The 22,846-nt window shown below is 37.5% G+C and overlaps 1 protein-coding gene across 1 annotated transcript in view; it reads left to right on the top strand.

The window, feature by feature from the left end:
* Nucleotides 1-22,846, top strand: part of DDX10 (DEAD-box helicase 10) — a 169,317-nt gene that overhangs the window by 19,217 nt on the left and 127,254 nt on the right. Inside the window, exons 10-12 of the mRNA XM_065678640.1 lie at nt 9,965-10,066; nt 15,028-15,115; nt 19,359-19,447. Of these exons, the coding sequence (XP_065534712.1) occupies nt 9,965-10,066; nt 15,028-15,115; nt 19,359-19,447 (279 nt within the window). The remainder of the gene's footprint in view (nt 1-9,964; nt 10,067-15,027; nt 15,116-19,358; nt 19,448-22,846) is intronic.

The raw sequence follows: 22,846 nt of genomic DNA, 5'->3' as shown, positions 1-22,846 counted from the left end.
GAAGTGAGCTAAAGCAAAAATCAAAAAAATTAAGTCAGTTCACTTTATCTGTATTGGCTCTGTGGGATGTCAGGCTGTTCACAACACATAGGAAAGAGCTCTTCTTCCTGTCTGAATTGAGGAACCAGCAGTGAACACAGGCTGTCTGCAACGTTTGCTCACCTGTGAATAACAAGCACCCTTTCTGGTCTCTTGTAATTTTTGTTGGCTGCTGTGGTAGGACTTGCTGTAGATGATACAGCACAGTATTGGCAGTGCACACAGATTTCTTGTTAAGGATTTCTTGTTTTAAAGAAGAGTATCTATTACAAAAAGAGACCATTTATCATGTAGATGGAATAGAAATTCTGATTTTCATACATTTGTATTTGGTTCTTGTTTGTCACTTGTAAAAACAGAGTAACAAATTACCATGTTACACAGAAATCTAGCAACATAAGAAGGTATGATGCACGGGAGAGAAAAAACCTCTTTCTGCTCCTGGGCTTGGGGAAATAGTGTTTTCTTGATTTGAAGCTTAGATTTCACCAGTCCTCATCCCATCAGAAGGCTTGGGAAGGTAGTATGCTTGGAAACTAAGTTTTCCTGAATTTGAGCCCAGTATGAAAGATCTAAAGTTGTTACTTTGTTTAAGAAATATGTTTAAAAATGGCAGCTTATACAATAAGATTCAACAGTTGAATTTTAAAACAAAACTATGGATTATTGTATTTCCGTGGATGGCCTTAGGGGTAGATATAGATATTAGTTTTCCTTTGTTGAAGGATAGTGTGTGGGTGAATAGATTTATTCATATGCATATCAGATTGAAATAGGACTTCTCAGAATAAAACTGTCCGTTTCGATATGCTTGGGATATATATTTATAGATGCCTTATTGTTCCTTTACATAAAGAGAGTGCAATACAAACGTCTGAATCAATGAAATGCTTTTTCCTTCAGTAATGTAGTTAGTTTATTAACAAATTGAAAATAATCTTAAAATAAAAATTACATGCCAGAAATAATAGAACTTGACTCACTAACTTTTTTCTAGTCCCTATTATATTAAGCATAATTGTTCATTTTTTTAGCTAACCTATAGATTGAGAAGTCACTGCCTTACAAAAGCTGGATGTATACTGGCATACTCAGATGGTGATTCTTTCTTTTCAAATACTTCTTACAACAGATGAAGAACTGTAATGTGCCACTTTTTTCCCCCCCTCATCCTCAAGTCTCACTTGCAGTAACGTGTACGTTCACAAATACATATATAATTTCACTGGCATATTCTTTCAGTCTTTAAAGGGGTAAATCTTTGCTCTAGAAGCAGGGATCTGTGCTTCTTTTTGATTTTTACTTGTGAGTTATTCCATGCTGTGGAATTGTCTTGTTCTGGATTATTTATGGAAACTAAAATTGTAAGCAAAGGTTTAAAGAACATGACTGTTGCAAAATAAAGTGCTCCAGAATATTTATGTTGAAAAGGATGTGAATAGTGTGCAGTGAATAAATGATCATCTTACGTGGTGAATAATTTGGCTTCAGAGTGGAAGTAACTATTAAATAGTTTTGTATTAATAGTTTGTTCATCACACATGGTTGCCAGAGGGTCCAGCAGAAGAGTGAAAGTAATGTAATTACACTGTGTCATAAGGCACATGCAAAATCAGGTAAATTTAGTGGGCTTTGTTTTGATGCTACTCCAAATGCTTAACTTGCTGACCTTAATGTTTTAAGGAAAGCAGTCTTTTGGTTACTTTTTAAGTCTAGCAAATTTGATCTGGGTGAGAAACAGTTGAGAAGTTGATTTCCTTCCTCTGAAGGGATCTACTGTGGAGAGTTTCTGCAATACTAATGTATCTGAAGGTTGCTTCCTGGTTTGGAAGCAACATTCTCCTGGAATGCGAGACGTTTTAGGAATCGGCTTTGATTTAAGCTCACAAGTGATACCTTACTTGCTTCTCTGTCTTTTGACAGATGAGATGACAGCATATGTTGATACTATACATCCTGGCCCAGTTAGGCTAAAATTAGATCTTTAGTAAAGTCAGCTTGGTAAAGTCCTGACGAAGTTACAGACGAAAATAAAACCCCAGGCAACAAACCACTTTTTTTTCGAGTACAGGAGAAGATGTGTGACCTCTGAAGCATAAAAGTTATATATACTTATGGTTCCTTGCATGTTCATGTGTGGTAAATATCTTCAGAAACATGAGCACCTTCTCTATAATGAGTTTTTTATAATGGGAAATTCCAGTTCAGGAAACTGTAATGCAAGCATCTTTATATCTTCTACCCATCTCCAAATTTTATGAGTATCTCATCATCTCCATTTTCTCCTTTGCCATTTTTTAAAATAGATTATTTTTTTCTTGCCAAATAAAGCAGAAATACTGCCTTTAACTCTCTTGAAATTTGGCATCAACTTGTATCTTCTGAAATACAAATGTTAGGGAAATATGTTGCAATACATCTGTTCAAGACAACCTGTGTAACATTTCCTGTAGGGTCTGCATATCCGTGCAGGGTATCCTCATAGTTCTCTCTATTGCTTTCCCATAACTTTTTTTTTTTTCCCTACTGGATGTCTGCCCTACAGCAGAACAAATACTGGTGCTGGATGACCATCAATCAGATGGTTTACATTCCTATTTTATCGTGGTATCACTGTGACTCACGTGTTACTGACAAATAAAATACAGTGCATTTGACTGAACTATATGTTTTGATGGTTGCAGCAAGAATGTAAAATTACTCTGAATGTAGTTAGAACAAGCTCAACTCTGGCTGCATGGCAAGGTGGAGTTGATTAATAACCATGCTATGTTTTCATCTACTGCCTTTATTGATAATGGTAATATTGTTTGCTATAATAGTATCAGTGAGGGGTGTGTGCAGCCTTTGGCTAGATCTGGTCAAGGGTACGTTAAGACAGGTTAAGATTAGCGAAAATTGAGTGTCTGTTTGGCCTGCATGAAAAGGATTTTTTTCTTGTCCTATCCTTGCTGAATCGTCGCCATGCCATTAGTTTCTTCACGCGCCATTCCAGCTGTCAGTTCGGAGTGATTTTATTGCAGAAGTTTAAGATAGATTCTGTCTTGGTGAATAAATGATCCTCTTGATTTTAGTGGTTTTTGTTGCTTCTTTGTTTATTTTTTTGTGTGGGGAATTAGTTGGCAACTGTGATTTTGTGTATGGAATTAGTTGGCAACTCTTGTGTTTCTCTGTTAGGGAAATGGGGTTCTTTACATTTTAAACTATTTTTCTTTGCTTCTACTTAGCCACTACCACATTGTCCTAAATAATTTATTACATTTTGTTCTTGTCCAGCCTTTGGTGCTTGCCTTTGTTTGTAGGCATCCTTTTTCTCATCTGCAGTCAGTGTAAATGTATCATTCCTACCCTTTGCTTTAAAGTGCTAATGATTTGTCACAGCTTTCTTGCTTCTAAGTAAACCACTCTCCATTTATCAGCAGTTCTGGTCTAGTGGGCAGGTCCCTGAAGATTGGAGGTTGGCCAGTGTGATGCCTCTTTATAAAAAGGGCAGGAAGGAAGACCGTGGAAACTACAGGCCTGTCAGCAGAGGAGTCTGGACAGCCTGGATCAATGGGCACTGACCAATGGTATGAAGTTCAGGAAGGCAAAGTTCCACGTCCTGCACTTGAGTCACAACAGTCCCATTCAATTCTACAGGCTTGGGGAAGGGCGGCTGAAAAAGCTGCTTAATGGAAAAGGCCCTGGGGATGTTGGTGAGCAGCAGCTGAACATTAGACAGCTTGTGCACAGGCAGCCAAGGAGCCCAACAGCATTGTGGCCTGTATCAACCATAGTGTGTCCAGCAGGATTAGGGCAGTGCCCTGTACTTGGCACTTGTGAGGCCGCACCTTGAATCCTGTGTTTAGTTCTGGGCTCCTCATGGCAAGAAAGACATTGAGGTGCTGGAGTTGGGTTCAAAGAAGAGGAACGAAGCTGGTGGAGGTCTGGAGAACATGTCTCATGAGGAGCAGCTGGAGGAGCTGGGGCTGTGCATCCTGGAGGCTCAGCGGTGGGCTTTATCACTCTCTGCAACTTCCTGAAAGGAGGATGTAGTGAGGAAGTGTCTGGTCTCTTCTCCCAGATTGTAGCATGAGAGGAAATTGCCTCAAATTGTGCTAAGGAAGGTTTAGACTGGGTGTTAGAAAAAATTTCTTTACAGAGATGGTGCTCAGGCATTGGAACAGGCTGCCCAGGGAAGTGATGGAATCACTGTCACTGAAAGTGTTCCAAAACCATGTAGATAAGGCCTTTATTGACATGGTTTAGTGGTGGACATGGCAGTGCTGGGGTAAAGGTTGGCCTTGATGATCTTAAAGGTCTTTTCTAACCTGGTTTATTCTATGATTCTAAGTAAAGATTGAGTTGCAGAGAATTTACTTGCCTTTTTTATAAGGATTGAAGCCAACAGACACTAGAAAATAAGAACTGGAAGTATGCATTTTTAATTTTTTTTTTGTCATCTGTGTTTATTTTATTTTTTATTTTTGCTTTGTTTTGTTTTTTTCCTGAAAGATTTTCTGCAAGCAAGATGCATTTTTCTATAGAGTTGAAATGAGTTGTATGTGATATCCTGAGAGACTATCAAATTAACAGTGCAAAGATATGTGCCTGCTCTGGTTTCTTGATCACCTTGAGGAGATGACAAGATGAGTAATATCATCAATTACTACACATGCAAGAACGTTTGATTACTTTGAGGTTTTTAATTTACTTTTCTCCAGCACAGTTGAGGTGCAGACGTAGTGAGTAAGTCGCCAGAGTGAATTAGCCTCTTAGGACAGATACATGAGTTTAGTGATGATGGACAACTTGAAAGCTGCAGTGGGAGAGAGTGGGGAGAACTTCTTCTAATGTCATCTCATCTGCAGAAGCAGTCGTGCTGAAGAATTCCGCTAGCTGAGCTTGACTCTTCTTATCCATAAAGGTGTAAAGATTTTATCTGTCTACTATAAATGTTCTTTTGTTGGCTTTAGTGGAGAGCTACATACTTAGAATACTGAGGGTTGCTCTTTTCTCTGATGCTTTAGGCATTGTGATAGAAAGAAGACCTAAGTGTTCTTTACTGTTTATGCCAGTTTTGTAAGTTTGCCGGTACAGAAGCTTTTGATATGAAAGACAGAGAGAAAACATTTTTGAAAACTGAAATTTCCACTGCAACCTCTTTTTGAGGTTATCTTTAAAACCGTAATTTTCTTACTACCACATTACTAGGTTGTTCTTTTCTTTTTTGAAAAATAAGATAATACTCTATACAAGTAAAATTACGTTTTTATAGGTTCACATTTTGCTGTTTTTGAAAAATCTGTCCACTGGGATAGACACAAACCGTCCCAGATGGTACTTAAGATGGTTTGGTTTTCAGCCTTCTCAATTTCATAATGATTTCATTTTCATATTTAGCCCTAAGGAATGCCGTTAATATTAAACTGTCTGGTTTAATTAATTAAATTGCACAATATAAAAATGGGCAAAGACTGTTCCTCCTTAAGTTCAAGTACATTTAAAATACTGGCATGTAAAAAAGCTAATGTTTCCAAAGTAGGCAAGGAAAAAGATTACACTGCATCAGTAGTTACCAGATGTCTTTCAGTCCCTTTGAATTTCTGAAGGCATTGGCTCTTTGAAATTTTTAGTGTTGCTTTTTGTTTTCCTTAGTAGTTGCCAAAAGATGAAAAAGTATAGGTGTTTGGAAACCTCTGTGTCTTTGTTTGTTTTAATGTGATTGTTTCTTTACTTGGCTCTAGTACTATTTCCGCTTTATAAAGACTTTGCAAGACAATGTAAACATTGAATTAGTTGTTGTCCATAGATAGAAAATTTAATGCTTATTTTCTTTTTCTGAATCATAGAATCATAGAATCATAGAATAGTTAGGGTTGGAAAGGACCTCAAGATCATCTAGTTCCAACCCCCCTGCCATGGGCAGGGACACCTCACACTAAACCATCCCACACAAGGCCTCATCCAACCTGGCCTTGAACACTGCCAGGGATGGAGCACTCACAACCTCCCTGGGCAACCGATTCCAGTGCCTCACCACCCTAACAGGAAAGAATTTCCTCCTTGTATCCAATCTAAACTTCCCCTGTTTAAGTTTTAACCCTTTACCCCTTGTCCTGTCACTACAGTCCCTGATGAAGAGTCCCTCCCCAGCATCCCTATAGGCCCCCTTCAGGTACTGGAAGGCTGCTGTGAGGTCTCCACGCAGCCTTCTCTTCTCCAGGCTGAACAGCCCCAACTTCCTCAGCCTGTCTTCATACGGGCGGTGCTCCAGTCCCCTGATCATCCTCGTGGCCCTCCTCTGGACTTGTTCCAGCAGTTCCATGTCCTTTTTATGTTCAGGACACCATCTATGGAATGTGCCTTCAGAATTGCATCTTCTGAATTTGTACTTTCTGAAAAATACTTGACTTGACATATAATGTGTTTAGCACTCATAACACACGAGAACACCTTTCGAGGGTCAGCTTGAAGGTTTATCTGGTCCTGCATCCTGTGTTAAGTGTGATCTCACGGGTGCTGAGGAAAACCTATCAGAGTAAAACTAATATAGAATGATACTTGCTGTATTTTATCATTCCCGAGTTTGGTTTTGTGGCTTGCAAGAGAGGATATCTGCACTCTCTGGCCCTTAATGGGTGTTTCTTCCAGATTTGTAATACAGTGGACTTTCATAGCATGTTGCACACTGAATAAAGTAAATACAATAAAGCAACAATTGAAGAATGCCAAGTGAGGCACTTCAGGGTAAGAAATGCCAGAAGCAACAAAACTACACAAATCACTGCATGCCTTTGACTAAAAGAATCTGCAAAAACATTCTTTGTAGGTTTTTATATAGTATGATCAAGACTTTTTTTGTCGTCTTGACAAATGAGGAGGATTTTTATTAAGGCACTAAACAGACGTTCTTTCCAGATATTGGAACATTCACATAGCTCTTTTAGGAAATCCATTCCTTTCATGTCATCTGTTTTGAAGAGAAGAACAGAGCTGTGTGTTACTCCATATTCTTAAATCGGTGAGAGACTGGTATTGACAGCAACATTGTCTCTGTCTTCCTGTATGATACAAGCTTTGGGTAGATTAAAGAGAATATTTTCATCCTTCTTTCCAACAGTGCTCTGAGACCTTAGGTTCTTTTGATGAATAATTAGCTGCCTTGGAACTGGGATCATCAATTTTTGCTGTAAAATGCAAAGTCCTCTAAGGTTCTGTGGCTCTCCCGGATTTCATTGCTTGTTCAAGTGGCAGTGTCTGACAGGCACCCACTTCTTGGAAGTATTATCTAGAGTGTGGCTGGATTAAAATACATAGAGCTTTCTTAGACGGTATACTCGATCTATGTAAGCAAGTCATGCCCAACCTTAATTATTATGTGAAGGGTGCAAACATTCATGGGATGTGTGGTCAGCAGTGACTTAATGGCCTCCTATGCTGTTGGTGAAGACAAAAAGTTGTCTTAAACCAAACTTATATATGGGTTTCTTTAGAAGTCTTTTTTTTTTTTTTTTTTTTTTTTTTTAGAAAGATTTTGGAAGCTGGTATTTCTGCATTAAGAACACTTTAGGTCTGCTAATTAGATGGATTAAAATAAAGTTGTTACAGTTTTTATACAGTATCTCTCTGTCACCCACATCCCTAAAGCAGTGTTTTTCGGACAAAATCCAAATGTCTTACCATTTCTATGGTACTCTTACCAAACCATATATAACCAGTAAACTTACGCAGTGTTGGTGTGTGGCAGAGACAAATCGTGTGTGGTATCAATGTGATTTCTGTGTAAAATCTGAAAGTCTGGAATGTAAGTTCTAAAATCCCATGATGGAAACATTTACTAAAATTTTTAAAATTATCGTTAAAATTCAGTCCCTAAACTCATCATGTATAGCACTGGGAGGTGTGGGGGGAAGCATCCAAGAGCATTTTGTTGTGATTTTTCAAATCATCAAATGGAAGCAGAGAGCTGTAATAAAAGCTGTCAGAGTGTTTTAACTGCAGATTTTGTTGCTATTTGCATTGCTTACTATGCTGTGACAGATAGTGTTTATAGTTTTCAAACAGTTCTGCAGTACTGTTTTTGCCAAGTGACAACTATTTATACTTGGAGAAATGTGGGCTCCCTGTATTCCATCTGAAATGACTTACATCGTTTAATGGTATGATTTGCGTTTGGTGTGCCTGAGAGCGTCCTTCTGTGTTCTCTGGCCTTCAGTTGAAAACCTCTCTTCAGCCGAAGAGTCTTGACTCTAAGACTTCCTTAAATAGCACTTGCGTTCCCTTTTCTATGAACAAAGACTGAACTGGTGTTTCATTCTGTCATTCCTGAGCTTTTATTGGAAAGTTATGTGACCAATCCTGGCATAGCTTTGGTCTCTGTGATATCAAACTAAAACTAATAACTCCTACTCTTCTGCTGCCAGTTTATGTATTTGGTGTAGTATCATTTCCTTAATGGTTCTCTTGATGGAGAAGGGCGAATGCAACTGCAGTGAAGACCCAACAAGGGAGTGTGTGATGGACTAACAGAAGCTGAAGATCTGTAAAATGGCAATAGATTGAGTGGAATAACGATAAAAGAAACCATTAACTTTCCGTATAGGAAGACAGAAAGGACAAACCAGATATGCTGAGGATGGATGAAAAGTTTTACCAGCTTGAAAAATAATAAAAATTAAAAAATTGGGGGAAAAAAAAATACAAAGAGAATTTTTTGTTTCAAATAAGTGGAGCACTTAGTCATAGAAGTTTACGTATAGGCTTACAATCTGCTGCTGCTTAGGGACTTCCCTGTATCTCTTTTTGGTTTAGAGCTGCTTTACATAGTAATTTACCGGTCTCTTAATTTGCTCTCTCCCACCCATTGCTCTCATCAGTTGGTTGTGAGTTGGATTCTTTTCAGTTTTGTCATCTTTCTGAAATTCTGTTGTATTGGCTTTTTTTAGTGTAGTGGAGGACTTCATGCAATATTTTCGTATCAATCTGTACTCTCAAGAACTGTTTGTAAATGTAAATGAAGAAACAGTATCTGTGTTATGATAGATAAGGGCTTAGATAATGCATATATGCTAACTGATCATTACTGCTTCTTTAGTAGGACTTAAACCCATTATCTTGTTTGTTTATTGATGCTGTTGGGTCTTTTTTTGACTCAATGAATCTCATTAAGTTGCTAAAAGTAGGCCCTGTCATTTTCTTACAAAAAGAAAGGACAGGACGTTGCTTTAAGAATAAAATAGAAGATTTTTTGTCTTTGCCAACCCTGTATCTTGAGTAATTACCAACCTCGGCTACATCTGATACAGCTGATATGTGCACTGAGGAGTGAATACTAGATTGAGATACTGTTCTTCCAGGATTGGTCTGATTATATCTTTTCTTCTGCACCAAAAAACTGCTCTTGTAAATAAATGAACTCCTTATTTTATGCTTTTCTTTCAGTGATGCCTTTGTGAACTGTTAAAAGAGTAGCCTTTGTTGAATATGCAAGTAGTTGTTTGGGATGAAGGCACTCTACCCTTTCCTAGCTTTTACTTTCTTTGCTTGTAGGATATGCAAAGGAGAATCAATTGTTACTAAGTGTTAACATTTGCCTGTTGCTAAAGGGTGAATTCAAGTAGCCTGATCTTCTAGTATTGTAAGCTTTGGTCAAGTGCCATTTGATTGACACTAATATTTCTCATCTAAGGAAGAAAAGATCCACTAATCTGAATCATGTCTTAGCACCAGCTGTTTAGAGCTCTAGATGTATTTTGAAATAAGCTCAGGTGGCGATATCAAGTCACTTAACTGGTTTACCTCTTTTTGTTTTGTGGAGTGAGGATTTTTGCCTCTTTGGGATGCTTCTAAGGAAGCAAATGTAAATTCTTGGATATTAAAACATTAATAAAAATTGTGTTGTTTGCATGTTTGCTTGAGGTCTCTCTTTTATTCCCCTCACCAGATACAAAGAAGGTGGTGAGGCTTTGTTAGTATTGCTTCCCTCAGAAGAAAAGGGTATGGTGGAACAGTTGGCACAGAAGAAAGTACCTGTCAGTGAAATCAAGTAAGTGACTAATGGTCTGTCTGTTATTCAACTTTCTGTCTACAGGAATATTGTGTGATGAGCCTATGAAAACTGTGATGGAATGAAATGCTTGAGTTGCCTGGAGCTGGACAAGCAAGGGGGATCATTTTATTTTGGTAGTGTTGTAGAAGGAAAAGAACTTCAGAGGTTACCTATTCCATTCCTTTCTCAAAGGCAGGATGAGCTGCACAAATCATTCTTATCAGATGCTTGTCTAACTTGCCAATTAATGTATTCACAATTTCCTGAAGTGATCTCATCTATACGCAGCAGTTCCTACCATTAACGTCTTTTCTTCAAGTGTCTGATAAGCCTTGGAAGTAATTTAAGTGAAATATTTCCTTTGTCCTGTGCCAAGAATATATGGGAAATGTTTTATTCTGTTACTCTTTGCAACTATTTTTTATGTAATTGAACATTATCATGCTACCTCTTTCTCTTCGTTTGCAGATTAAACAATTACAATTTCTTTAATCTGTCCTTGTATGTTTTTTATGCCTGTTACCATTCTTGTTTCTCTTACCTGTTTTTTCTTTAGTTCTATACTATTCCTTTAATTTGTCATGATCTTTCTGAATCAGTTAAAGATCAGGAAATAAAAGATGTGGCTAAATGGTCATTTTACATACTAGAGACAGTATTCTGATGGAAACCTGTAGATGCCAATGCTATCTGTACAAAAGACTGTACTAAACCTAACCTTTTTAGGTTTAGATTTAAGGTTTAGTTTTACTTTTTAACATATTTTTCATGTATAGGGTATGCCATTTCAGAGGCACTTGTGACCTGCACTTACGAATCCTAGTTCTATGTAGCAAACTATATATACAGTAGTTAGTGAAATAAATACACCTTTTCTGGTCAAACATAGTTTGGTTTAGAACATGTGTGAACTTGAAATATGAGACAACTCTTTCTGAAACAGTGAAAATGGAGTCAAAGAACTACCCTACTTAACGCTTTCTTCTGACATTGCTGTTAAAAAAAGGCCACACAACAGAACACAACAGTAATGAAGAAAGCCCCCAACTGAATGTGGACAATATAAGTAAAGAAATAAAGAAATTGAACTAAAATAAGATACTTTATTTTCTTGTAAGTGTTGTATTGCTTTAAAAGGATCTGTTGTATAACCACCACAGCCTAAACAAATTGTCTCTTTTTCCAAATTTCATCTTTTTCCTTCTTAAAATATTTATTAAAATAATTTATTTGAATAAACATCTGATCTCATGCATGTTATAAATATTTCACCTTTCTTTGATAGCTAAGCTCTTAAATTCTTGAGTAATGCGGTTGTTTGAACAGCTTATCAAAGAAAATGGTAAAAAAGGCTCTTTAGCTTGTATTTACCCATGTAAATCCAAATCAGTATTTTTGTACCAGAATAACAATTCAATTTTAATAAGGCAAATATTTCATTTCCCTCCCAGTAAATGCATCTTCTATTTATAATACAAGTTAGATGTGTTTCTCCAGAGACATCCATGGCTGCATCTCTTAACACATTCTTGCTAATGTGATGGAAAACTCTCTGGCTGATCTTCCACCCCCCCCACCCCCCCCACCCCTTTTTTTTTTTTTTTCTTAGAATATCACCCCAAGAATTCATTCTTTTCCCAAGATACTAAGACATATGCCCATAAGAAATACATTTAAGTAACATTCTGAACTGGAGTCATTATAAGCAAGGTCGGGGATTTTGATTGATGATAGATTTGAAAAACCTGCCCCAAGATCCAGTTTTTTAATCTGTAAAGCATCCATTATTAGTATTTGTAACATCATCATGAAGAGGAATTCTTTACATAGGATTGTCAGCCTAGTGTGGATAAGGTGTAAATGGTCTTAGCATCATACTAATAAGAGGCTAACTAAAATCTTTGGAAAAAAAAAATTCCTTGTAATTACTTGTGGATTGCAAACCAGTTTCATCCTCAAAGGTTTTAACCACAGATTGCTTAGATTGATTACTTCTAGCCACTTTCCCAATTACTGCAACCATGGCGTGTTTTATCAGTTGATAAATTAATGAAGAAGTTGCAGCAACCCATGGTTCGTGTTCTGGGTCTTCTGTTCAGGTCTTCTGGTCTGGTTTGTGCATATTCATGTAATATTAGATTCTCAAGAATTTTGAGTCTTACAGTCTAACTCACATGTTAGAAGGTAATGAGCATTGCTCACTGCCAACAGGGTTTAACTCTGCAAGCTTCTGAAATTCATTCTGAAGGTTTTATGTTTCTAAAACATCACTGTCAATTAAAGTGTTTTGCTGTTCTAGTTAGCCTATTATTTTGTGTAAGAATCACAAGAACCAGTCTTCTGTCACTTTGCTTGTTTTGTATTTTCTGAATTGCAAACAGCACTTGTATTTCATTTAGACAGAGCTTTTAAAATAGCTCCATAATTTGGCAGGAGAGAGGAGAACTTCTTCTCTTTTCCAGAATACCTGTTCCAAAGGCTAGCATTTGGGCTTTTTCCTTAATTTTGAATTTTAAATATAAGCTCCCTGTGGAGCCTGTTAGTATCCCATTCCTTTCTAATCAGCACAGGCTGTCAATTTACAGCTTTTAACAATTTATCTCTTTTTCATTGTTCAAATAGAGCAAGGGAAAATTCAATTATGCAGTAATAAATACTCTATTTTAAAGCATTCAAATATAGCAAAAAGCTACTCTGAAATGATAAACTGTTATGTACATACTTGTAAGGAGTCTGTAACTTCAAAGTTTTTGATGCAAGCTGTAAACTGAAATTATTTTTAAGAATACCTTGAGACTACTTAATTGCATTCAGTTCTGAGTAACACGATAAAAGCTGCTTCCTAAGGGGTTATCTTTGAGATCTGTGCTCACAGAGTAAGAAAAGAAATAAACAGCCTAGTTAAAATGACCGGCAATATCATAAAATCCCCTTCTAGTGTTTGCGTAGTTGGTTCTAGCTTACTGGTTCTTAGCTGTTAGGCAAGCTTATAAGTTACGGTAATTCATTTAAGTGTTCAGCTTTTAGGTTTGTCTGTCCGAATAGTCCCATGTATGTAATCATAGAATTGTAGAATGGTTTGGGTGGGAAAGGACCTTAAGGTGATCTGGTTCCACCCCCTCTGCCATGAGGGGACACCTCCCACTACACCAGGTTGCTCAAGGCCCCATTCAAACTGGCCTTAAATACTGCCAGGGATGGAGCATCCAGAACTTCTTTGGTCAACCTGTTGCAGTGTCTCACCACCCTCATAGTGAAGAATTTTGTCCTTATGTCTAACCTTAATCTCCCCTGTTTTAAGTCTGAACCCACTGTCCCTTGTCCTATCACTACAGTCCCTGATTCCCTGATGAAGAGTCCCTTTCCTCTTAGTATTCATCCTCTTAGTATTTGTGCTGTTTTTATACTTGTCTTCAGGCCTACTTTAAACTTCTTGAGTTTGAGATCACTGTAAACATTTTGATTTCATCTAGCCAGCCTTTTTACTCTTCCTTCTGTCTTTTCTCTGCAGTGAGGTTGTATACTTTGTGTTTGTACCTTTTTCCTTTGTTAGGATCATAAATATTTTAATTGTCAACTTCTCAGTCTTGTTTCATAGACTAAAATCTAGAAGAGCCTTCTATTTACTTTTTCCATCTTTGGTGTCTTGTGTGCATTCTATCCTGCTTTGCATTTCAAAGACTTGGTCAGTTTGTTCCCCACCGAATTTTTTATGCCTCTTTCTTTTTTTTTTTTTTTCTTAAGTCTTTACACTTTCAGAGAAATTATGTGCTGGCTTGAAACTGGAACTCAGCTTTTTGATCTTTCACTAAAACTGTAGCCACACAGCTCTTGTGCTCACTACAGTTTTCCACTGTCTGTATCTGACAGAGATAAGAAATTGAAATGGTGAGGGAGAAAGTTTCATGTCTTTAAAAATTTAAGTAATACCCTCCAACCCCTTGTGTAATTACTGCTTTCACATTTAGTAAGAATAATAGATGATCATAATGTCTTATATTGCAAAAATAACTGTAAAGTGTTTCTTACTGTTGTGGTTTAAACCACGACGTTTACCTTGTATTTTAATTGGTTATGGTTTTTTAGAGCGACTTCTTGCTATGTGAAGAGACATGATTTTGGGTTTGTTTTTTTTTTTTCTTGACTTCCTTCAGTAAAGGCTGTGTTTTGTGGTGCAGTGTAGGATAACATGGCACACAGGAGCAAGAACCAGACTGAGAAATCTGTGCATCTCTTTTGACCTCTGCTCGAGGACTAACCTGCTGTGATATTTGGTAGTTTGTATGATGTACTCGAGTGGCACTAGCAGATCAAAACCAGAAGTAGATAAGAAAAGACCTGGGCAAATAAACCTGGATTAGTGTAGGTATCATGGGTGTAAGTATAAAAATCCAGAATCTGGAAGAGGAATTGTATACCTTCTTAGTAGGTTTAATGGCATTTTCTTTAACAGTTACTCTTCTTTATTCACCTGATCAATATCTTGAGGAGCTCTTAAGTTTGTTTAATCTCAGTGTGCTTTATTTTTGCTCATCTGGCTGTAAGAAAGAAGTACATAAATTTCATCATTCTAGGGCAGTGGATCTTATTTAAGCTTGTCAGAAATGCTGTGGATTTTGTTATTAAGACTATTTCAGTATAAGGTAGCACTGTAATTCATTATGTTTTTTCTATTTTTTTTCTCAGCTTTTTTATAAATTCAAGAAGTACTGCTGATTTTGGCTTCACTAAAAACTGTCTCTGGATAAAAAGTCTGAGCTTCCATTTGTCTTTTCTGTATTGTTTGAGGAGTGTATGCTTCATCCTTAAAAGACAGTTCCATTCTAAGCTGTTTCAGAGTGGTAATAACTAATGCATATTAAAGCTGTGCAGAAGACGTGAAAATACTCCTGAGAACTTAATAGGTGCTTATTTTAATAAAAGCTAACTTTTTTCTTTCTTTTTTTTTTTTTAATTAGAATTAATCCTGAAAAACTTACAGACATCCAAAAGAGGATGCAAGCGTTCTTAGCTCAAGATCAGGAGTTAAAAGAGAGAGCTCAAAGGGTAAGTCATCTGCTGCACTATAGCTCTTGAGGTATGCTAGTTAAATTGAACTGCTGTTGACATAACTGACCTGCTCAGGTATGCCCTAGAAAGAGTGCTTGAAACTGCTGGGTTTTTCTGACTTTTTAATGTTTAAACAATGGCATCTGTAGAAACAATAATCATGAATCTATGATTCTGTGTGTTAGCAGTTGGTGTGAGTATGCCTGTCTAGCCCGTTTAAGTTGACGTAGGCTCAGCAAGGGCTCATGACATTAATGTCTGAAGAGCCAGCTGACCTGCAGCTGTCCTGCCCAAATTAAGGCACATACTTGAGGACATTTATTTTAGAGTCTCAGATATGAAAGTAATTTTTAATTTAGTATTCACTGCTTCTCAGCTGTTAGAGGGGGGTTTTAATATTTTGTTTGAGTCTTTCCCAGCTGTTTGAGACCTGAACCTTGGGAGGAGGAACCCCGTACACCAGTACAGGCTTTGACCAAATGGTTGCAAAAAAGCTTTGCAGAAGGGGACCTGGGGCATCAGATTGTTCTAGTGGACAACAGGGTAAATCTGAGCCAGCAATGTGCCTTTGCAGCGAAGAAGGCCAACCACATTCTGGGTGACATGAGGCACAGCGTTGCTGGCAGATCAAGGAAGGGGATACTTTTTGATGCTTAGGTATCCCAGGTGTTTGTAGTGAACAAAGAATTACTTCTAGCATGTGGAATGCTTCATCCAAAAGTTGCACAGGCCAGATGTACTGGGGGCATATTATAGTCAATTGTAACAGCCACAGGAAGTTGCAGTTATGCAAATTTGTATCAGAAGTGACAGAGCAGCTGGCTGGAGGAGGATGCGAGTAGTAGTAAGTCAGCATCATCTTACTTGGAATGAAAATACTAACCAACCTCTGTGTTTCTGGCATTGGCTTTTTAAGATCTCTTAAAAGGCAGAGAGAGATACTGTGCAAATGTGCCGCAGTAGTCTTAATGTATCAGTGAATAAAAGAATAAAAATGATCCAAGTGAAATTCTGACCTTGGATCCTTATCTGGGATGCTGGGTTTCTCAAAGGTGCCGATGTTGTGCTCTTCAGCCTGTCTCTTGCAAGCTGCCAAATTCTTGACATTTGTAGGAAATAAATACCTGAATGGATCAGACAGCAGTGAAACAGCACAGCTACGCACAGAAGTTCCAGTAGGATGTAGTTTACTGTGTTGAGGGCGTGTGTCCTCTTAGCTTGTTGATTCACTTCAAGAGTATTTTACTTTGGTTTTTTTTTTTTTTTTTTTTAAAGGAAGAAAGTAAGTACTTGATTGCTGATTGCTTCAACAAACTTCGTGGTTCATTTGATAGGACGTGGTTCCTCTGCTGTTGCTTGTAGAGAGGATGAATCAGACTGGGGCTTCTTTGAAAACTTTGCAGTTTCTCTTATGGACTGATGCTGCCCTTTGGCATTTCTTGTAATTTTAATATTTAATCAATTCATCCAGTTCTGAAAACCGGTTTAAAAAAGAATGTGTTTTTCTTGCTAGTTTGAATGTTACCGTGTAGGGGTGCTAGGATGCTGAGGTGATGTCTGTCTGTTAGATCTTCATTACACCCAGAGGGATGTGCCTGAGATTCCAGTCATACCCTGTTACTTTGAGTTCTGTCAAAACAGCACATGAATTGAATTGGATGGATTTTAATATTTCAAACTATTATCCAAGAAATATATAAATAAATTTAAATATAGAAAACTAGAAGAGCATAATACTTGTTGCCTTATGTATTTCTAGTACAATAATCTCAGGTGGTTCTGGGGGCCTTTAGCTACTATGGTAATGGAGCTGTTACATGTTTCTGTTCCCTGACCTTAACATCTTCCATAATGGTGTAAGTTAACTTACACAACATTTTTGTAAAGTTCAGTTATTAAAAAAAAAACAACTCTGAAAGTGATTTCAAACCAGCAAAAACCAGAGAGGACAACAGCAACTGATGGAAGAGTAGGCAAAAAGTTCAGGTTGGCTAAACTTGTTCTCCCTCTGCTGTCTAGGTATGTGTGCAGAGTGTGACAAAGTCTTAGGAGAATTGAATAAAATGCAAGAGGGATGACAGCATTTTAGAAGGAGCTCGAAGTGAATGTACAGAAATCAAATAAAAATCAAAGAAGTCATTTGCTCTTTCTGTGTTTCATTTCTTGTAAATTAGGAAATTTTTGTGCTGTATCTAACTTTTCTAGTTTAGGTGTTGAGTATTCCTACTTTGGTGAAGTGTTCAGTGTCTAAAATAATAGAGAATGAGATCAGCTGAAGACTTTAATCATCATTGTACTACTATTGCATGATCTTTGAAGCCTCTTACCTTAATTAAGATGTCTGTTTCTTTGAACATAGAGCAACACCATCCTGCATACACTCCATGACAAACCTGGTTCAGTGGGCTGAACTCTGGTTGACAGCTGATAGATGCGAGTTAGAACATCTGGCATTTGTTTGGTGGTTCATGCTTAGTTGTTGAGCTTGATATCCGTGCAAAAGGTGTGTTCTTTCTGCCCCTTGTCTATCATTAATAAATTTCTGGACCATGTGTACCAAAGATAGACTAGTAGAGTATGTGGATGGCTTTGTAGGTTATCGAACAGGCAGAATGAGTTTTCTACCCTGCGGCATGTAGTGACTCATGTAAATCTTTGAATCTGCAGCTCTCAGATTCACAGAAAAGATACTTCTGGTTCAACCTGCTTTTCTCCACCTGTCACTACAGAGAAAAAAAGAGGCTCTGTCATTTATTTTTGTCACTGCTAGCTAGACAGCAGTAGATTAATGAGATCTGTCGAATTTGAAGCCTTTCTGGTTGTCTTCCTAAAATGATTAATAATTTAATTTGAGTAAACAAGTGTGTTACTCCACACCTCATTTCGGTAGCAGTTGAATGGATTATGCTAGCACCTTCCACTGCTAAAATTAATTGAAAGACATAATCTAGACAGGAAACTTTACCCAAAAATTTAGCATTTGGAAAAATAAGCAAATGAAAATTTACTTCTATAATGAAGTGTTGGGCAGCTTGAAAAGTGTATCTTGTAGCTCTACATATATTACAATTAATAGTTTTTATTTCAGTTTGCCAGCGGGAGAAGTATGACTTTATGACATTAATTTCTATCTCATTTTTCTTTTTGCCTTTGGAAATGTTTATTCTCTTAAGCATTTAAAGAATCTGCATACGAGATCAATGTTCTCTAACTCTTGGGTCTTTTCTTCCTCTGTCTCAGGTTAACAAGAATTTTATTTTTTTTTATAATTCCACATGAATTCTTAATACAGTAATTTTCTCCAATATGTGTCTGTAGGTAGCAAAACAGGGGTGTGATTATAGTATTCTTGAATATAACCCTACGAGCTTAATTTGCTATTGTTACTAGTGTTGCTGGTTTAAGCATTGTGGTAGGAGTTTTGGCGTGTGTTAGAAACTAGGTTTCGAATAACAGAAATCCAAGGATCTCTTCTGATACTTGAAATATTCCAATATTTATGCTGCTAATCATAGGCAGAAATAAACTATATAAAAGAAACATGAGAGGAGTAAGAATCTCTCCTTTTGGGAAGAATGAAGGGAAAATACAACACAATTTTAAGTTACGCAGTTATGTGGAGCTTCCAGTTTACTTGGTTAAAGTCTGGGATTAATTGAAACTTCAACCTTGAATTGGTGTTAGTAGACATTGTATAGTGAATTTGTGTTCAGCTGAGTTGCATTCATTGTGCGTATGTAATAAACTGATGACAAATGCAAGGTAATAATGAATTTCCATAGGCCACAGTGAAACTTGAATTGCTTTCTGTTAGAGGCCACGATTAAGTCAGGATGCCTCAAATTGATAGCAATGCAGTCTGTTCTTGCTTCACATGATTCAGATATCAGTGTAGCATAGTACCATTCAGAAAAGCTGGGAGAAAAAGAAAGGCTAGTGATGTTGCACTCTGACCAATTTGCTTTATGTTATTTCTAGGGAAAACATTAAAGACTTGGGAAATTCAGCCAATTAATGTGCATTAGTGAAATATTTGGATACTTGAAGTTCCATCATTTCTGTAGTACTGATAAATTTTAGTTGATGGGTATTGTGTAAACGAACTTTAGTAAAAATCAATATTAGACCTCTTCATAGTGAAATTCTATTATGTATTCAGAGTAACAGCATAATGTTAGTTTAATGTGTTGGAAATTGAATGGTTTCCTTTTTTTGTTGAATACTTTTATTTTCCTTTCAGTGTTTCGTATCCTACTTACGTTCAGTTTACTTAATGAAGAATAAAGAAGTATTTGATGTTTTCAAATTGCCTCTAGCAGAATATGCCCTGTAAGTATGATCAGTGTGGAAAGCAAATACTGCATAGTGAGTTTTGCAGTGTGTAATAGCTTTAAATAGCTGTTTTGACTATGTTAACATAGAACTGGACAATCTTGTATTTGCAGTTTCATATCTGTGCTGTGCTTTTGCATATTTTCAAGGATATTCTAAATAGAAATTGCATGTAAAAACAATGTATGTCTGTAGAGAGAAATAACTCTTCTACATTTGCTATACACAATAGAAGACAAAACTTGTGAAGTAAAAGTAAAGAATGGGAGGTTTGGATTTTCTTGGCGTGTTTTGTGGGGTTTTTTTTTTGTTTGGTTGGTTTTTTTTTTTTTTTTTTTTTTTGTCATGCGTTTTTGTTTTTTCTTTCCCCCCCCAGATTCACCCTTCAGCCTCATGGCTAAATGCCCACCTGTAAAGTGTAGTATTTAAAAAGAAATGGTCATACCTAAAGGTGATATATTGCAGTCTCATTTTGAGTGTGATTTAGACATTGCTTCTTGAACATAAATTACTTTCAGAAGATTCAGTGTACTTTGTAAAGATGAAACATCTGCACTGGACTGAATAGCATCTTTTTTACTATGTCTATTTTTGTACATATGTGTGAATCATTCCACATTTTGTATGGGAGGGAAATTAATTTTGGCAGGTTGACTTTACAGATGACAGCCACCTGAGATTGTTTTAACATGTGAAGTTTTCAAATAATCTTGTGGGACTTAGGGTAGTCAGAAGGGAGCAAGAAGATGCTCAAAGATGCATGGTAAATTAATTTTATGTCTGGAATTTCATACAGAGAAGACTTAAGTCTTCAAACTTGTCAACATGTGGCATAATGAACTAAAATGTGACAAATTACTAGACTGTAAAACACCTGGTCTTCCCGTGCTGTGCTGCAATTAACATGATTGTGTTTTTTAAGGTACATAAGCCTATTATAAAAGAAGCTTTCTTACTTTATGGACTTAGAAGTTTTTTGAAAAGGGGAACTAATAGAAACTTGAAAAATTTCCCTAGATACACTGGCTGCCCATTCACCTGTGTGATTTGTCAGCATCTTTAAAACCTAAAAGCATCTTAATAGGCCTACTTGCATCCTATTCTGGATGTAAGGAGTAGTGGCAGAAGATTAGGTCTGAGAGGGATGACCACACAAATTTAGCCAGTGTGTTAAGAAACCAACTGACAGCTGGTAGTAATGCTGAATTTTCAGAATCCCAGTGCTTCTTTCTGAATTTCAGCATGGTGTGGCCATCTAGTATCTGATACTGATGTGGACAGAGTAGTCTACAGTTCTGTTCATCTCAGGCCTCTGTGCCAGGATTTGGTCTTTCATCAAAGTCAGTTCTAACTCCAGCTTTGCAAAGTTACTAGTAAGTCATTCCTGCATTAAAGTGAAGGAGACCAGACAGTTGTTTGGAGAGAGTAGGAGAGGTTTAGTCAAGGGTATGAAATATATGGAAGTGTAATCAAAAAGTCAGAACACAATAAATCTGGGAGATAATTTGGAGATTCTGCTCTAAATGAACAGTTTGTTGGCTCTCTTCTTATGCACTCTTCAGACTGCTAGTCTGCCTAAATACACTCTGCAGTCCCCTTTTCAATTCAGTGTGCATCCACTTATATAGTGGATCAGTCAGCTTAATTTATCTGAAAAGTCTTCAAAGTCTGGTGTGTTTGAATTCTGCATTCAGAAGCGACCTTGCTTTACGTTCTGTGCACAAACTCGTGGCAAAGCCTGGATTCAGAATCTTTTCTTCTCTTTTGTGTGTATTCTCTAAAAAATATTGCAGCCTTTGTGGAGATTTTCTGCTAGCTTGATAGATGTTACTCCACTAAAAATCCTGCAGAGAAAATAGGCTGCTTAATGCCCCTGTCAGGTTTGTATTTCAGTCTGTCAGGCTGTTGTCCATTTTCTTCATTGCTCTTGCCCGGCATGTCTGTGCACAAAGATTCTTTTAATCTGTGTTGAGTCTGTAGAAAAGCAGTAGTCTTTTTGATTTTTATATATTATATAGAATTATTATGTGTTTAGGAAAAATATATGTGTGTGTGCATGCACGTCTATACATTTATACACATACGTATTCTTGAGACTGATCACCTCTAATCTATGGTACATTATTATTCTCTCCAGTATCTTCACATTACAAATCGCTATCAAGAGTAATTTGCTGGTGGAAGGCTTGCAGATCTTGTGTTAATGTAGGCAGCCTTTAAGTTTGGTGAAGGAGAACCTTGATGCTTGCATAAAAGAGAAATTTGTCTTTTCATTGCAAAGGACAGCTTTGAAAACTAAGAAAATGTAAACAAACAACAGGGTGGAAAGGAATAATTAATTAGTCTGGCCTGTTGATTAGGAGACAAGGTAAAAAGGATACAGGGATCCCAGGCACTTTACTTTGTTAAATGCTAAGATACATACATACCAGTCTCCAGGGCAAATCTTAACAAGTGAGTGTGCTGGATGGGCAGGTTAGTCACAGCTCTGTAGGGCTGCAGGCAAAGTAATTTCCTCTGTGTATTTCCTCATGTCTTCCAGGAGGAATGCAGCATATTTTTATCTGTTTATCCCTGTATTAGTACATAGAGAATAAATAAAGTAGGTTGAAGCCAAGTTATTTGTCAAATGTCTGATAGACACAACTTAGTACCCAGCTAATTTTGCAAGTATTGCTTACAGATCAGTGTTACAAAGCAGTGGGTGCTGTCAGGACTGAAGTGGGTGATGCCAGGATACATGATCCATCTGTCAGCATCAGTCTGTCCTCTCACTGAGGAGGGAAAGCACCCGTTTTACTCTCATCCCAGTGCCCCTGGCTGTGGATGTAGGCCTGACCCTGACTGGATGGCCAGGGCAAAGGGTTTTGTTTGTTACCTTGCTCCAGCTGCCATGAGCAAGCACAGGGCCTCCTGTCACAGGCTGCCCCCAGACAACACCCATCACAGGCTTTGCACATCTCATCATCTGTTCGCTGGTTCTCGGCCCTCCTTCTCGCTGCCCTTGTCCTTCCTCTTCTACAAGCCAAGTCTCCTTACCGCTAAAGAGCCTGCCCCTAGTTATTTTTTCCCAGTTGTTTCCAGTCTTCGTGCACCTGTAGCCACAGTTACTATTTCTCATGCTGTTGCCTAGTTAATCTTAGCCTCATATGGTATTATTCGTATGAACCTCAATATTCCCTTCAATGATCTGTAGTTGGGGCATTTCTCATGCAACTCACCCTCAACCATCTGGAGATCCATCCATCCCTTTCTGAGCTTTCTGTAACTACTTCTGTAAGCTTCTGAGCATTCTTCATCCTGCCATACAGATCTCTGCACAAGCTGCAGTCTCCTCTCTCAAAGTCTAGGGTCATTATTCTCTCAGTCATCATCCTTGTTTCTTCTAGGATCTTG

This window comes from Lathamus discolor, chromosome 4, assembly GCF_037157495.1.
Source record: "Lathamus discolor isolate bLatDis1 chromosome 4, bLatDis1.hap1, whole genome shotgun sequence".
Taxonomy (NCBI): domain Eukaryota; kingdom Metazoa; phylum Chordata; class Aves; order Psittaciformes; family Psittacidae; genus Lathamus; species Lathamus discolor.
The sequence above is the reverse complement of the archived record's forward strand: the minus strand, read 5'-3'. Positions and strand labels throughout refer to the sequence as shown.